The sequence below is a fragment of the Oncorhynchus masou genome, chromosome 27 (assembly GCF_036934945.1).
Source record: "Oncorhynchus masou masou isolate Uvic2021 chromosome 27, UVic_Omas_1.1, whole genome shotgun sequence".
In the NCBI taxonomy this organism is placed as follows: domain Eukaryota; kingdom Metazoa; phylum Chordata; class Actinopteri; order Salmoniformes; family Salmonidae; genus Oncorhynchus; species Oncorhynchus masou.
In genome coordinates, this window is record NC_088238.1 from 5,028,008 (window position 1) to 5,047,335 (window position 19,328).

Below are 19,328 nucleotides of genomic sequence, written 5' to 3' on the forward strand. Positions count from 1 at the left end.
AAAGACTCCAGTCCCCAAGTCATAGACTGTTCTCTCTTCTACTGCACAGCAAGCGGTACCGGAGCTCCAAGTCTGGGTCCAAAAGGTTCCTTAACAGCTTCTATCCCCAAGCTGTAAGACTGCTGAACAGTTCATCAAATGGCCAATCAGACTATTTGCATTGACACCCCCCCCCACTTTGTTTTTACACTGCTGCTACTCAATGTTTATGAACCTATGCATAGTCACTTTACCCCTACAATACATATACAAATGACCGCATCTAACCGGTACCCCCGCACATTGACTCGGTACCGGTACCCGCTGTATACTGTCATTATTGATATTTTATTGTGTTTTTATTTTACTTTAGCTTGTTTAGAAAATATTTTCTTAAAACTGCATTGTTGGTTAAGGCCTTGCCAGTAAGTATTTCACGGTCAGGTCTAAACCTGTTGTATTTGGCGCATGTGACAAATACGATTTGATTTGATGAGACATAAGTCTGATATAATTGGACTTTACTTTGTGTGGGACATTTTGGGTGGATAGAGGGATGAATGGATGGGGATAGATGGATGGACAAACGAACAAACAAACAAATTAATAAATGAATGAACTATTCAATAAATAACTCAATCCCTTAATCAATCAGTCAGTCAGTCAATCAGTCAGTCAGTCAGACAACAAATCAAGAGATCTAATGGTCTAACCGTGGCCATTGTTGTCCCCGTCCAGGTGAAGTGTGACCACTACTGGCCGGCTGACCGGGAGCCTCTGTACTATGGAGACCTGGTGGTTCAAATGCTGTCTGAGTCTGTCCTGGCTGAATGGACAATCAGGGAGTTCAAGATCAGCTCTGTGAGTAACAATCACCTCAGAAACAATCACCTCAGAAACAATCACCTCAGAAACAATTGCCTCAGAAACAATCACCTCAGAAACAATCACCTCAGAAACAATCACCTCAGTAACAATCACCTCAGAAACAATCACTTCAGAAACAATCACCTCAGTAACAATCACCTCAGTAACAATCACCTCGGTAACAATCACCTCGGTAACAATCACCTCAGAAACAATCATCTCAGTAACAATCACCTCGGTAACAATCGCCTCAGAAACAATCACCTCAGTAACAATCACCTCAGTAACAATCACCTCAGTAACAATCACCTCAGTAACAATCACCTCAGTAACAATCACCTCAGAAACAATCACCTCAGAAACAATCACCTCAGTAACAATCACCTCAGTAACAATCACCTCAGAAACAATCACCGCAGATAATATGGCAGCTTCTCTGTTACTGTCACTCTATTGAAAGCTGTAGCCCAACTGAAAAGCTTTCAGTTCATTAGGACGACCTGTTTTTATATAAACCATCAGTACCAAGACAGATAAAACTGTTCAATCCTCTAATCGCTTAGATCCTGATCATTCAGGTACATTCTAGACCTAGTGTGGAGGTCCGACTTTATTTATGTTTTATTTAACCTTTTATTTAACCAGGTAAGTCAGTTAAGAACAAATTCTTATTTACAATGACGGCCTATCCCAGCCAAACCCGGACAACGCTGGGACAATTGTGCGCCGCCCTTTGGGACTCCCAATCCCGGCCGGATGTGATTCAGCCTGAATTTGAGCCAGGGACTGTAGTGTCGTCTCTTGCACTGAGATACAGTACCTTAGACCATTGCGCCACTGAGCACCCCGAGAGGAGATGCCCTGCATTTCCTGTCCTGAACATCCCTCATCTTGTGTCTCTTCAGGAAGGTCGTCCCAGCTTCCCTCGGGTAGTGAGACACTTCCACTACACGGTGTGGCCAGACCACGGGGTCCCCGAGACCACCCAGTCCCTCATCGAGTTCGTACGGACCGTCAGGGACTACATCGACAGGGCCCCCAGCACTGGAGCCACCGTTGTTCACTGCAGGTATGTGGAAGGGCCACATCGGTGTGTGTGGAAGGGGAGGGTGTGTGTGTGGAAGGGGAGGGTGTGTGTGTGGAAGGGGAGGGTGTGTGTGCGGAAGGGGAGGGTATGTGTGTGGAAGGGTCACATCGGTGTGTGTGTGGAAGGGCCACATCGGTGTGTGTGGAAGGGGAGGGTGTGTGTGGAAGGGGAGGGTGTGTGTGTGGAAGGGGAGGGTGTGTGTGTGTGTGTGTGGAAGGGGGAGGGTGTGGAAGGGGGAGGGTGTGTGTGTGGGGAGGGTGTGTGTGTGGAAGGGGTGTGTGTGGAAGGGTCACATCGGTGTGTGTGGAAGGGTCACATCGGTGTGTGTGTGTGTGTGTGTGTGTGTGTGTGTGTGTGTGTGTGTGTGTGTGTGTGTGTGTGTGTGTGTGTGTGTGTGTGTGTGTGTGTGTGTGTGTGTGTGTGTGTGTGTGTGTGTAGATGTAAACTTAGCGGAGTCAGAGGGTTCATCTCCCATCAGAAAGAGTTTCCCCCTTGGCAGACGTGAGTCAAAGAGAAGACCAGCAACGTGACTGAGAAAATGTATTGAGGCCGGTTTAATCATTGACCAGCTCCATACATGAGACTCGTCCCCTCAGGGTTGGGCAGTAACAGATTACATGAAATCCACTACATATAAGGGATGACAACAAAACAGTAACTGTCATCCGTTACCAGCTAAAATATTGTAATAAGATACTTTTGAAAAACTCAATGATTACTTAGAGGATTACTTTTAAATAAAAAAAAATTTAAAAAGATGTTTGCGAGACATCAAAAAAATCTTTGCGACTTCTCTGTTTTGTCAATGACATTCAAATCAGCATTGAAAAAAGGTGGAAGTTTATGTTTGTCCCGCCTGAGCAAGTCTGACCACCAATCGGAGACCACTATGATGACACACCAAATGATGACCACCAATCAGAGACCACTATGATGACACACCAAATGTGTTTGATGGATTGTGGGAAAAGAGCAGGAATAGGCTTTTTGTAGACTACAGTCCAAGCTGTCTTCCAATGGTGCGACTGCTGTCGGCATCCAAAGATTATCCAACAGGAATAAACGCTTGGAGGTAAGGATGACATCAGTGGTGTTGTCCACGGCGATACAGATATCACTTATTATCGATATCTACATTTTTTTATTTTTTATTTAACCAGGCAAGTCAGTTAAGAACACATTCTTATTTTCAATGACGGCCTGGGAACAGTGGGTTAACTGCCTGTTCAGGGGCAGAACGACAGATTTGTACCTTGTCAGCTCGGGGGTTTGAACTTGCAACCTTCCGGTTACTAGTCCAACGCTCTAACCACAAGGCTACCCTGCCGCCCCAACATAGCGCATTGATGTGAATCACACTGCTGCTCTCTCATTTAGCTATTTGCGCCTTACAGATTATGGTTGTTGTGGACGGCTGTTCACAAATCTAAATGTGTATTTGAACCCAATAATAGTTGAATTCCATAAGTTTAAGCTGCCTGTCAATCACTGTTTTTGAAACCAGTGGACAGTCAGTTAAAAACGTGCTCTGGCAACAGCTGTAAAGTGAGGATCCCAGCCTATAGAATAACAGCTGTATAGTGTGGATCCCAGCCAATGGAATAACAGCTGTATAGTGAGGATCCCAGCCTATAGAATAACAGCTGTATAGTGTGGATCCCAGCCAATGGAATAACAGCTGTATAGTGAGGATCCCAGCCTATAGAATAACAGCTGTATAGTGAGGATCCCAGCCTATAGAATAACAGCTGTATAGTGTGGATCCCAGCCAATGGAATAACAGCTGTATAGTGAGGATCCCAGCCTATAGAATAGCAGCTGTATAGTGTGGATCCCAGCCAATGGAATAACAGCTGTATAGTGAGGATCCCAGCCTATAGAATAACAGCTGTATAGTGTGGATCCCAGCCTATAGAATAACAGCTGTATAGTGTGGATCCCAGCCAATGGAACAACAGCTGTATAGTGAGGATCCCAGCCTATAGAATAACAGCTGTATAGTGAGGATCCCAGCCTATAGAATAACAGCTGTATAGTGAGGATCCCAGCCAATGGAACAACAGGTGTATAGTGAGGATCCCAGCATATGGAATGACAGCTGTTATAGCTCTGTCTATTAACCTGGTTACATTTCTCCTGGCCCATCCCTCAGCTTTTTACCAAAGCATAGGCGGAGTGTCCATTTTGTTCTTGTTTCATCTGTGGATTTGCCCTTTAAAACAGCTGCATATTGTCAATATATCAAAGCGTCACCAACAGGCCTGTAACAAACGCAGCATATGCCAAGCATGTTTCACGTGTAAATAGCACGTTTCAGTAGTGCTCAAAGCCATTCCATTCTTTTTCAACTCAATGAGCCCAATCAGTCCTCCGGGGCTGGCTAATAAGTCCTTAGTTTTGATCGATAAGCAGGATGTTTGCCACTTCCTCTGTCCTTTCAGACCGTAGTTACTTTTCACAATGAGGGAATGTTTGGCCTCGGGTTAAACAACCAGGCTGATCTATACTTCCATATTAACGAGTCCTATTCCTGAAGACCAAGGGGTATAACGTTTATTGGAATGACTGGAATTCTGATAGACTTTGGTTTTTAATGTATGAACCTGGTTGATGGTGTCTGGACCACCCTCAGCTCTATATAGACAGAAATAGATGAACCTGGCTGATGGTGAACTGGACCACCCTCAGCTCTATATAGACAGAAATAGATGAACCTGGCTGATGGTGATCTGGACCACCCTCAGCTCTATATAGACAGAAATAGATGAACCTGGCTGATGGTGTCTGGACCACCCTCAGCTCTATATAGACAGAAATAGATGAGTCTGGCTGATGGTGTCTGGACCACCCTCAGCTCCCTATAGACAGAAATAGATGAACCTGGCTGATGGTGATCTGGACCACCCTCAGCTCTATATAGACAGAAATAGATGAACCTGGTTGATGGTGTCTGGACCACCCTCAGCTCTATATAGACAGAAATAGATGAACCTGGTTGATGGTGTCTGGACCACCCTCAGCTCTATATAGACAGAAATAGATGAACCTGGCTGATGGTGATCTGGACCACCCTCAGCTCTATATAGACAGAAATAGATGAACCTGGTTGATGGTGTCTGGACCACCCTCAGCTCTATATAGACAGAAATAGATGAGTCTGGCTGATGGTGAACTGGACCACCCTCAGCTCTATATAGACAGAAATAGATGAGTCTGGCTGATGGTGAACTGGACCACCCTCAGCTCTATATAGACAGAAATAGATGAACCTGGCTGATGGTGATCTGGACCACCCTCAGCTCTATATAGACAGAAATAGATGAGTCTGGCTGATGGTGAACTGGACCACCCTCAGCTCTATATAGACAGAAATAGATTAACCTGGCTGATGGTGAACTGGACCACCCTCAGCTCTATATAGACAGAAATAGATGAACCTGGCTGATGGTGATCTGGACCACCCTCAGCTCTATATAGACAGAAATAGATTAACCTGGCTGATGGTGATCTGGACCACCCTCAGCTCTATATAGACAGAAATAGATGAACCTGGTTGATGGTGTCTGGACCACCCTCAGCTCTATATAGACAGAAATAGATGAACCTGGTTGATGGTGTCTGGACCACCCTCAGCTCTATATAGACAGAAATAGATGAACCTGGCTGATGGTGATCTGGACCACCCTCAGCTCTATATAGACAGAAATAGATGAACCTGGCTGATGGTGTCTGGACCACCCTCAGCTCTATATAGACAGAAATAGATGAGTCTGGCTGAGGGTGTCTGGACCACCCTCAGCTCTATATAGACAGAAATAGATGAGTCTGGCTGATGGTGTCTGGACCACCCTCAGCTCTATATAGACAGAAATAGATGAGTCTGGCTGATGGTGTCTGGACCACCCTCAGCTCTATATAGACAGAAATAGATGAACCTGGCTGATGGTGTCTGGACCACCCTCAGCTCTATATAGACAGAAATAGATGAACCTGGCTGATGGTGTCTGGACCACCCTCAGCTCTATATAGACAGAAATAGATGAGTCTGGCTGATGGTGTCTGGACCACCCTCAGCTCTATATAGACAGAAATAGATGAACCTGGCTGATGGTGATCTGGACCACCCTCAGCTCTATATAGACAGAAATAGATGAACCTGGCTGATGGTGTCTGGACAGGAAGGAGAAGGAGAAGTAAGGGTCGATAAGCCACAACACACTTTACAGGAAGGAGAAGTAAGGGTCGATAAGCCACAACACACTTTACAGGAAGGAGAAGTAAGGGTCGTTAAGCCACAACACACTTTACAGGAAGGAGAAGTAAGGGTCAATAAGCCACAACACACTTTACAGGAAGGAGAAGTAAGGGTCGTTAAGCCACAACACACTTTACAGGAAGGAGAAGTAAGGGTCGATAAGCCACAACACACTTTACAGGAAGGAGAAGTAAGGGTCGTTAAGCCACAACACACTTTACAGGAAGGAGAAGTAAGGGTCGATAAGCCACAACACACTTTACAGGAAGGAGAAGTAAGGGTCGATAAGCCACAACACACTTTACAGGAAGGAGAAGTAAGGGTCGATAAGCCACAACACACTTTACAGGAAGGAGAAGTAAGGGTCGTTAAGCCACAACACACTTTACAGGAAGGAGAAGTAAGGGTCGATAAGCCACAACACACTTTACAGGAAGGAGAAGTAAGGGTCGTTAAGCCACAACACACTTTACAGGAAGGAGAAGTAAGGGTCGATAAGCCACAACACACTTTACAGGAAGGAGAAGTAAGGGTCGATAAGCCACAACACACTTTACAGGAAGGAGAAGTAAGGGTCGATAAGCCACAACACACTTTACAGGAAGGAGAAGTAAGGGTCGGTTTACGAAGGAGAAGTAAGGGTCGAGCCACAACACACTTTACAGGAAGGAGAAGTAAGGTCGATAAGCCACAACACACTTTACAGGAAGGAGAAGTATAAGCCACAACACACTTTACAGGAAGGAGAAGTAAGGGTCGATAGGGGAAGGAAGTAAGGGTCGATAAGCCACAACACACTTTACAGGAAGGAGAAGTAAGGGTCGTTAAGCCACAACACACTTTACAGGAAGGAGAAGTAAGGGTCGATAAGCCACAACACACTTTACAGGAAGGAGAAGTAAGGGTCGATAAGCCACAACACACTTTACAGGAAGGAGAAGTAAGGGTCGATAAGCCACAACACACTTTACAGGAAGGAGAAGTAAGGGTCGATAAGCCACAACACACTTTACAGGAAGGAGAAGTAAGGGTCGATAAGCCACAACACACTTTACAGGAAGGAGAAGTAAGGGTCGATAAGCCACAACACACTTTACAGGAAGGAGAAGTAAGGGTCGATAAGCCACAACACACTTTACAGGAAGGAGAAGTAAGGGTCGATAAGCCACAACACACTTTACAGGAAGGAGAAGTAAGGGTCGATAAGCCACAACACACTTTACAGGAAGGAGAAGTAAGGGTCGATAAGCCACAACACACTTTACAGGAAGGAGAAGTAAGGGTCGTTAAGCCACAACACACTTTACAGGAAGGAGAAGTAAGGGTCGATAAGCCACAACACACTTTACAGGAAGGAGAAGTAAGGGTCGTTAAGCCACAACACACTTTACAGGAAGGAGAAGTAAGGGCCTCGTTAAGCCACAACACACTTTACAGGAAGGAGAAGTAAGGGTCGATAAGCCACAACACACTTTACAGGAAGGAGAAGTAAGGGTCGTTAAGCCACAACACACTTTACAGGAAGGAGAAGTAAGGGTCGTTAAGCCACAACACACTTTACAGGAAGGAGAAGTAAGGGTCGTTAAGCCACAACACACTTTACAGGAAGGAGAAGTAAGGGTCGTTAAGCCACAACACACTTTACAGGAAGGAGAAGTAAGGGTCGTTAAGCCACAACACACTTTACAGGAAGGAGAAGTACGGGTCGATAAGCCACAACACACTTTACAGGAAGGAGAAGTAAGTAAGGGTCGATAAGCCACAACACACATTACAGGAAGGAGAAGTAAGGGTCGATAAGCCACAACACACTTTACAGGAAGGAGAAGTAAGAACGGTCGTTAAGCCACAACACACTTTACAGGAAGGAGAAGTAAGGGTCGTTAAGCCACAACACACTTTACAGGAAGGAGAAGTAAGTAAGGTCGATAAGCCACAACACACTTTACAGGAAGGAGAAGTAAGGGTCGATAAGCCACAACACACTTTACAGGAAGGAGAAGTAAGAACGGGTCGTTAAGCCACAACACACTTTTACAGGAAGGAGAAGTAAGGGTCGATAAGCCACAACACACTTTACAGGAAGGAGAAGTAAGGGTCGATAAGCCACAACACACTTTACAGGAAGGAGAAGTAAGGGTCGATAAGCCACAACACACTTTACAGGAAGGAGAAGTAAGGGTCGATAAGCCACAACACACTTTACAGGAAGGAGAAGTAAGGGTCGATAAGCCACAACACACTTTACAGGAAGGAGAAGTAAGTAAGGGTCGTTAAGCCACAACACACTTTACAGGAAGGAGAAGTAAGTAAAAATCGATAAGCCACAACACACTTTACAGGAAGGAGAAGTAAGGGTCGATAAGCCACAACACACTTTACAGGAAGGAGAAGTAACGGGTCGTTAAGCCACAACACACTTTACAGGAAGGAGAAGTAAGGGTCGATAAGCCACAACACACTTTACAGGAAGGAGAAGTAAGGGTCGATAAGCCACAACACACTTTACAGGAAGGAGAAGTAAGTATAAGCCACAACACACTTTACAGGAAGGAGAAGTAAGGGTCGATAAGCCACAACACACTTTACAGGAAGGAGAAGTAAGGGTCGATAAGCCACAACACACTTTACAGGAAGGAGAAGTAAGGGTCGATAAGCCACAACACACTTTACAGGAAGGAGAAGTCGTTAAGCCACAACACACTTTACAGGAAGGAGAAGTAAGGGTCGTTAAGCCACAACACACTTTACAGGAAGGAGAAGTAAGGGTCGTTAAGCCACAACACACTTTACAGGAAGGAGAAGTAAGGGTCGTTAAGCCACAACACACTTTACAGGAAGGAGAAGTAAGGGTCGATAAGCCACAACACACTTTACAGGAAGGAGAAGTAAGGGTCGTTAAGCCACAACACACTTTACAGGAAGGAGAAGTAAGGGTCGTTAAGCCACAACACACTTTACAGGAAGGAGAAGTAAGGGTCGTTAAGCCACAACACACTTTACAGGAAGGAGAAGTAAGGGTCGTTAAGCCACAACACACTTTACAGGAAGGAGAAGTAAGGGTCGTTAAGCCACAACACACTTTACAGGAAGGAGAAGCACAGTTAAGCCACAACACACTTTACAGGAAGGAGAAGTAAGTAAGGGTCGATAAGCCACAACACACATTACAGGAAGGAGAAGTAAGGGTCGATAAGCCACAACACACTTTACAGGAAGGAGAAGTAAGTCGTTAAGGAAGGAGAAGTAAGGGTCGTTAAGCCACAACACACTTTACAGGAAGGAGAAGTAAGTAAGGGTCGATAAGCCACAACACACTTTACAGGAAGGAGAAGTAAGGGTCGATAAGCCACAACACACTTTACAGGAAGGAGAAGTAAGAACGGGTCGTTAAGCCACAACACACTTTACAGGAAGGAGAAGTAAGGGTCGATAAGCCACAACACACTTTACAGGAAGGAGAAGTAAGGGTCGATAAGCCACAACACACTTTACAGGAAGGAGAAGTAAGGGTCGATAAGCCACAACACACTTTACAGGAAGGAGAAGTAAGGGTCGATAAGCCACAACACACTTTACAGGAAGGAGAAGTAAGGGTCGATAAGCCACAACACACTTTACAGGAAGGAGAAGTAAGGGTCGATAAGCCACAACACACTTTACAGGAAGGAGAAGTAAGTAAGTAAGCCACAACACACTTTACAGGAAGGAGAAGTAAGTAAGGGTCGTTAAGCCACAACACACTTTACAGGAAGGAGAAGTAAGTAAGGGTCGATAAGCCACAACACACTTTACAGGAAGGAGAAGTAAGGGTCGATAAGCCACAACACACTTTACAGGAAGGAGAAGTAAGAACGGGTCGTTAAGCCACAACACACTTTACAGGAAGGAGAAGTAAGGGTCGATAAGCCACAACACACTTTACAGGAAGGAGAAGTAAGGGTCGATAAGCCACAACACACTTTACAGGAAGGAGAAGTAAGGGTCGATAAGCCACAACACACTTTACAGGAAGGAGAAGTAAGGGTCGATAAGCCACAACACACTTTACAGGAAGGAGAAGTAAGGGTCGATAAGCCACAACACACTTTACAGGAAGGAGAAGTAAGGGTCGTTAAGCCACAACACACTTTACAGGAAGGAGAAGTAAGGGTCGTTAAGCCACAACACACTTTACAGGAAGGAGAAGTAAGGGTCGTTAAGCCACAACACACTTTACAGGAAGGAGAAGTAAGGGTCGTTAAGCCACAACACACTTTACAGGAAGGAGAAGTAAGGATCGTTAAGCCACAACACACTTTACAGGAAGGAGAAGTAAGCCACAACACACTTTACAGGAAGGAGAAGTAAGGGTCGTTAAGCCACAACACACTTTACAGGAAGGAGAAGTAAGGGTCGTTAAGCCACAACACACTTTACAGGAAGGAGAAGTAAGGGTCGTTAAGCCACAACACAAGGAGAAGTAAGGGTCTTTTTACAGGAAGGAGAAGTAAGGGTCGTTAAGCCACAACACACTTTACAGGAAGGAGAAGTACGGGTCGTTAAGCCACAACACACTTTACAGGAAGGAGAAGTAAGTAAGGGTCGATAAGCCACAACACACATTACAGGAAGGAGAAGTAAGGGTCGATAAGCCACAACACACTTTACAGGAAGGAGAAGTAAGAACGGGTCGTTAAGCCACAACACACTTTACAGGAAGGAGAAGTAAGGGTCGTTAAGCCACAACACACTTTACAGGAAGGAGAAGTAAGTAAGGGTCGATAAGCCACAACACACTTTACAGGAAGGAGAAGTAAGGGTCGATAAGCCACAACACACTTTACAGGAAGGAGAAGTAAGAACGGGTCGTTAAGCCACAACACACTTTACAGGAAGGAGAAGTAAGGGTCGTTAAGCCACAACACACTTTACAGGAAGGAGAAGTAAGTAAGGGTCGATAAGCCACAACACACTTTACAGGAAGGAGAAGTAAGGGTCGTTAAGCCACAACACACTTTACAGGAAGGAGAAGTAAGTACGGGTCGATAAGCCACAACACCCTTTACAGGAAGGAGAAGTAAGGGTCGATAAGCCACAACACACTTTACAGGAAGGATAAGTAAGGGTCGATAAGCCACAACACACTTTACAGGAAGGAGAAGTAAGTACGGGTCGTTAAGCCACAACACACTTTACAGGAAGGAGAAGTAAGTACGGGTCGTTAAGCCACAACACACTTTACAGGAAGGAGAAGTAAGGGTCGATAAGCCACAACACACTTTACAGGAAGGAGAAGTAAGTACGGGTCGTTAAGCCACAACACACTTTACAGGAAGGAGAAGTAAGGGTCGATAAGCCACAACACACTTTACAGGAAGGAGAAGTAAGGGTCGTTAAGCCACAACACACTTTACAGGAAGGAGAAGTACGGGTCGTTTTTCCCCCAGAGGAGAGTCCATTACTCGGCGGTGACTCTTTCTCCAGGCGCGGGTATCTCTCTCAGCTACAGGAGTCTGCCATTCCATCACTGTTGGTGACGTCTAGAGCCTCGACCAGTGATCTACTGACCCTGACCTGCTCCCCTTTATGTCCCAGATGGTAGATGTGCCGTCAGAGTGGAGAGAGAACTCTGTTAGTACTGGTGTACAGTGTTTCAGTGAAGCGTACAGCTGGAATGATGTTATGTGATGGATTGTGATTGACCGTCATCATTTATCATTACTGTGTGTGTGTGTGTGTGTGTGTGTGTGTGTGTGTGTGTGTGTGTGTGTGTGTGTGTGTGTGTGTGTGTGTGTGTGTGTGTGTGTGTGTGCGTGCGTGCGTGCGTGCGTGCGTGCGTGCATGCGTGCGTGTGCGCGTGCGTGATTGGACGTCAAAGGAGAAATCCTTCAATCAGGATGGTAGCTGTGTAGGCACACCAATTAAATTAAAAACCAATATCAAATGATTTTAATATGATTTACCGCAAGTGTATAAATACATGGATGTCAATGGTAAATGTTATGTAAACTACATTAATCACTCTTCTCTCTCTCCCTCTCTTCCCCTTTTCTCTCTCTCTCTCTCCCTCCCTATCTCCCTCAGTGCTGGAGTGGGTCGTACAGGGACGTTCATGGTTCTGGACCGGGTCCTTCAACAGCTGGACAGCATAGGAACAGTGGATGTCTACGGCTGTGTGTTTGACCTCCGACTGCACCGCTCTCACATGGTGCAAACAGAGGTAACGACGGATAAAACTCTCAGTTCAACACAACGCTCTCCGTCAGCTGGTACATTTCAATGAGTACAATGAACGTCAATGTTAGCCAGTGATAATATATAGCAAGGGATACCCAGTGATAATATATAGCCAGTGATACCCAGTGATAATATATAGCCAGTGATACCCAGTGATAATATATAGCCAGTGATAATATATAGCCAGTGATAATATATAGCCAGGGAAAATATATAGCCAGTGATAATATATAGCCAGGGATAATATATAGCCAGAGATAGTATATAGCCAGTGATACCCAGTGATAATATATAGCCAGAGATAATATATAGCCAGTGATACCCAGTGATAATATATATCCAGTGATAATATATAGCCAGGGATAATATATAGCCAGAGATAGTATATAGCCAGTGATACCCAGTGATAATATATAGCCAGTGATAATATATACCCAGTGATACCCAGTGATAATATATAGCCAGTGATAATATATAGCCAGTGATAATATATAGCCAGGGATAATATATAGCCAGAGATAGTATATAGCCAGTGATACCCAGTGATAATATATAGCCAGAGATAATATATAGCCAGTGATACCCAGTGATAATATATATCCAGTGATAATATATAGCCAGGGATAATATATAGCCAGAGATAGTATATAGCCAGTGATACCCAGTGATAATATATAGCCAGTGATAATATATACCCAGGGATAATATATAGCCAGAGATAGTATATAGCCAGTGATACCAGGTGATAATATATAGCCAGGGATAATATATAGCCAGTGATACCCAGTGATAATATATAGCCAGTGATACCCAGTGATAATATATAGCCAGTGATAATATATAGCCAGGGATAATATATAGCCAGAGATAGTATTTAGCCAGTGATACACAGTGATAATATATAGCCAGGGATAATATAGAACCAGTGATAACCAGTGATACTATATAGCCAGGGATAATATATAGCCAGTGATACCCAGTGATAATATATAGCCAGGGATAATATATAGCCAGGGATACCCAGTGATAATATATAGCCAGGGATAATATATAGCCAGTGATACTCAGTGATAATATATAGCCAGGGATACCCAGTGATAATATATAGCCAGGGATAATATATAGCCATGGATACCCAGTGATAATATATAGCCAGGGATAATATATACCCAGTGATAATATATAGCCAGGGATAATATATAGCCAGTGATAATATATAGCCAGTGATACCCAGTGAAAATATATAGCCAGTGATACCCAGTGATAATATATAGCCAGTGATAATATATAGCCAGTGATAATATATAGCCAGTGATATTACATAGCCAGTGATAATATATACCCAGTGATACCCAGTGATAATATATAGCCAGTGATAATATATAGCCAGTGATAATATATAGCCAGGGATAATATATAGCCAGAGATAGTATATAGCCAGTGATACCCAGTGATAATATATAGCCAGGGATAATATATAGCCAGTGATACCCAGTGATAATATATATCCAGTGATAATATATAGCCAGGGATAATATATAGCCAGAGATAGTATATAGCCAGTGATACCCAGTGATAATATATAGCCAGTGATAATATATAGCCAGTGATAATATATAGCCAGAGATAGTATATAGCCAGTGATACCAGGTGATAATATATAGCCAGGGATAATATATAGCCAGTGATATTATATAGCCAGGGATAATATATACCCAGTGATACCCAGTGATAATATATAGCCAGTGATAATATATAGCCAGTGATAATATATAGCCAGGGATAATATATAGCCAGAGATAGTATATAGCCAGTGATACCCAGTGATAATATATAGCCAGAGATAATATATAGCCAGTGATACCCAGTGATAATATATATCCAGTGATAATATATAGCCAGGGATAATATATAGCCAGAGATAGTATATAGCCAGTGATACCCAGTGATAATATATAGCCAGTGATAATATATACCCAGGGATAATATATAGCCAGAGATAGTATATAGCCAGTGATACCAGGTGATAATATATAGCCAGGGATAATATATAGCCAGTGATACCCAGTGATAATATATAGCCAGTGATACCCAGTGATAATATATAGCCAGTGATAATATATAGCCAGGGATAATATATAGCCAGAGATAGTATTTAGCCAGTGATACACAGTGATAATATATAGCCAGGGATAATATATAACCAGTGATAACCAGTGATACTATATAGCCAGGGATAATATATAGCCAGTGATACCCAGTGATAATATATAGCCAGGGATAATATATAGCCAGGGATACCCAGTGATAATATATAGACAGGGATAATATATAGCCAGTGATACTCAGTGATAATATATAGCCAGGGATACCCAGTGATAATATATAGCCAGGGATAATATATAGCCATGGATACCCAGTGATAATATATAGCCAGGGATAATATATACCCAGTGATAATATATAGCCAGGGATAATATATAGCCAGAGACAGTATATAGCCAGTGATACCCAGTGATAATATATAGCCAGGGATAATATATACCCAGTGATAATATATAGCCAGGGATAATATATAGCCAGAGACAGTATATAGCCAGTGATACCCAGTGATAATATATAGCCAGGGATAATATATAGCCAGTGATACCCAGTGATAATATATAGCCAGTGATACCCAGTGATAATATATAGCCAGTGATAATATATAGCCAGTGATAATATATACCCTGGGATAATATATAGCCAGAGATAGTATATAGCCAGTGATACCAGGTGATAATATATAGCCAGGGATAATATATAGCCAGTGATACCCAGTAATAATATATAGCCAGTGATACCCAGTGATAATATATAGCCAGTGATAATATATAGCCAGAGATAGTATTTAGCCAGTGATACACAGTGATAATATATAGCCAGGGATAATATATAACCAGTGATAACCAGTGATACTATATAGCCAGTGATAATATATAGCCAGTGATACCCAGTGATAATATATAGCCAGGGATAATATATAGCCAGGGATACCCAGTGATAATATATAGCCAGGGATATACTATAGTAGATAATATATAGCCAGTGATAATATATAGCCAGGGATACCCAGTGATAATATATAGCCAGGGATAATATATAGCCATGGATACCCAGTGATAATATATAGCCAGGGATAATATATACCCAGTGGTAATATATAGCCAGGGATAATATATAGCCAGTGATAATTATAGCCAGTGATACCCAGTGAAAATATATAGCCAGTGATACCCAGTGATAACATATAGCCAGTGATAATATATAGCCAGTGATAATATATAGCCAGGGATAATATATAGCCAGAGATAGTATATAGCCAGTGATACCCAGTGATAATATATAGCCAGGGATAATATATAGCCAGTGATACCCAGTGATAATATATATCCAGTGATAATATATAGCCAGGGATAATATATAGCCAGAGATAGTATATAGCCAGTGATACCCAGTGATAATATATAGCCAGTGATAATATATAGCCAGGGATAATATATAGCCAGAGATAGTATATAGCCAGTGATACCAGGTGATAATATATAGCCAGTGATAATATATAGCCAGTGATATTATATAGCCAGGGATAATATATACCCAGTGATACCCAGTGATAATATATAGCCAGTGATAATATATAGCCAGTGATAATATATAGCCAGGGATAATATATAGCCAGAGATAGTATATAGCCAGTGATACCCAGTGATAATATATAGCCAGAGATAATATATAGCCAGTGATACCCAGTGATAATATATATCCAGTGATAATATATAGCCAGGGATAATATATAGCCAGAGATAGTATATAGCCAGTGATACCCAGTGATAATATATAGCCAGTGATATTATATACCCAGGGATAATATATAGCCAGAGATAGTATATAGCCAGTGATACCAGGTGATAATATATAGCCAGGGATAATATATAGCCAGTGATACCCAGTGATAATATATAGCCAGTGATACCCAGTGATAATATATAGCCAGTGATAATATATAGCCAGGGATAATATATAGCCAGAGATAGTATTTAGCCAGTGATACACAGTGATAATATATAGCCAGGGATAATATATAACCAGTGATAACCAGTGATACTATATAGCCAGGGATAATATATAGCCAGTGATACCCAGTGATAATATATAGCCAGGGATAATATATAGCCAGGGATACCCAGTGATAATATATAGACAGGGATGATATATAGCCAGTGATACTCAGTGATAATATATAGCCAGGGATATCCAGTGATAATATATAGCCAGGGATAATATATAGCCATGGATACCCAGTGATAATATATAGCCAGGGATAATATATACCCAGTGATAATATATAGCCAGGGATAATATATAGCCAGTGATAATATATAGCCAGTGATACCCAGTGAAAATATATAGCCAGTGATACCCAGTGATAATATATAGCCAGTGATAATATATACCCAGTGATAATATATAGCCAGTGATATTACATAGCCAGTGATAATATATACCCAGTGATACCCAGTGATAATATATAGCCAGTGATATTATATAGCCAGTGATAATATATAGCCAGTGATAATATATAGCCAGGGATAATATATAGCCAGAGATAGTATATAGCCAGTGATACCCAGTGATAATATATAGCCAGGGATAATATATAGCCAGTGATACCCAGTGATAATATATATCCAGTGATAATATAGCCAGGGATAATATATAGCCAGAGATAGTATATAGCCAGTGATACCCAGTGATAATATATAGCCAGTGATAATATATAGCCAGGGATAATATATAGCCAGAGATAGTATATAGCCAGTGATACCAGGTGATAATATATAGCCAGGGATAATATATAGCCAGTGATACCCAGTGATAATATATAGCCAGTGATACCCAGTGATAATATATAGACAGTGATAATATATAGCCAGGGATAATATATAGCCAGAGATAGTATTTAGCCAGTGATACCCAGTGATAATATATAGCCAGGGATAATATATAACCAGTAATAACCAGTGATACTATATAGCCAGGGATAATATATAGCCAGTGATACCCAGTGATAATATATAGCCAGGGATAATATATAGCCAGGGATACCCAGTGATAATATATAGCCAGGGATAATATATAGACAGTGATACCCAGTGATAATATATAGCCAGGGATACCCAGTGATAATATATAGCCAGGGATAATATATAGCCATGGATACCCAGTGATAATATATAGCCAGGGATAATATATAGCCAGTGATAATATATAGCCTGTGATACCCAGTGATAATATATAGCCAGGGATAATATATAGCCAGGGATAATATATAGCCAGTGATAATATATAGCCAGTGATATTATATAGCCAGGGATAATATATAGCCAGTGATAATATATAGCCAGAGATAATATATAGCCAGTGACACGCAGTGATAATATATAGCCAGGGATAATATATAGCCAGGGATAATATATAGCCAGAGATACCCAGTAATAATATATAGCGAGGGATAATATATAGCCAGTGATACCCAGTGATAATATATAGCCAGGGATAATATATAGCCAGGGATACCCAGTGATAATATATAGCTAGCCAGTGATAATATATAGCCAGGGATAATATATAGCCAGAGATAGTATATAGCCAGTGATACCCAGTGATAATATATAGCCAGGGATAATATATAGCCAGTGATACCCAGTGATAATATATATCCAGTGATAATATATAGCCAGGGATAATATATAGCCAGAGATAGTATATAGCCAGTGATACCCAGTGATAATATATAGCCAGTGATAATATATAGCCAGGATAATATATAGCCAGAGATAGTATATAGCCAGTGATACCAGGTGATAATATATAGCCAGTGATAATATATAGCCAGTGATATTATATAGCCAGGGATAATATATACCCAGTGATACCCAGTGATAATATATATAGCCAGTGATAATATATAGCCAGTGATAATATATAGCCAGGGATAATATATAGCCAGAGATAGTATATAGCCAGTGATACCCAGTGATAATATATAGCCAGAGATAATATATAGCCAGTGATACCCAGTGATAATATATAGCCAGTGATAATATATAGCCTGGGTTAATATATAGCCAGTGATAGTATATAGCCAGTGATACCCAGTGATAATATATAGCCAGTGATATTATATACAGGGATAATATATAGCCAGAGATAGTATATAGCCAGTGATACCAGGTGATAATATATAGCCAGGGATAATATATAGCCAGTGATACCCAGTGATAATATATAGTGATACCCAGTGATAATATATAGCCAGTGATAATATATAGCCAGGGATAATATATAGCCAGAGATAGTATTTAGCCAGTGATACACAGTGATAATATATAGCCAGGGATAATATATAACCAGTGATAACCAGTGATACTATATAGCCAGGGATAATATATAGCCAGTGATACCCAGTGATAATATATAGCCAGGGATAATATATAGCCAGGGATACCCAGTGATAATATATAGACAGGGATGATATATAGCCAGTGATACTCAGTGATAATATATAGCCAGGGATATCCAGTGATAATATATAGCCAGGGATAATATATAGCCATGGATACCCAGTGATAATATATAGCCAGGGATAATATATACCCAGTGATAATATATAGCCAGGGATAATATATAGCCAGTGATAATATATAGCCAGTGATACCCAGTGAAAATATATAGCCAGTGATACCCAGTGATAATATATAGCCAGTGATAATATATACCCAGTGATAATATATAGCCAGTGATATTACATAGCCAGTGATAATATATACCCAGTGATACCCAGTGATAATATATAGCCAGTGATATTATATAGCCAGT

The 19,328-nt window shown here is 41.6% G+C and overlaps 1 protein-coding gene across 1 annotated transcript in view; it reads left to right on the forward strand.

The window, feature by feature from the left end:
• LOC135516567 (receptor-type tyrosine-protein phosphatase beta-like) overlaps positions 1-19,328 on the forward strand; it is a 140,215-nt gene that overhangs the window by 108,944 nt on the left and 11,943 nt on the right. Inside the window, exons 28-30 of the mRNA XM_064940917.1 lie at positions 718-840; positions 1,752-1,915; positions 12,255-12,390. Coding sequence (XP_064796989.1) covers positions 718-840; positions 1,752-1,915; positions 12,255-12,390 — 423 coding nt within the window. The remainder of the gene's footprint in view (positions 1-717; positions 841-1,751; positions 1,916-12,254; positions 12,391-19,328) is intronic.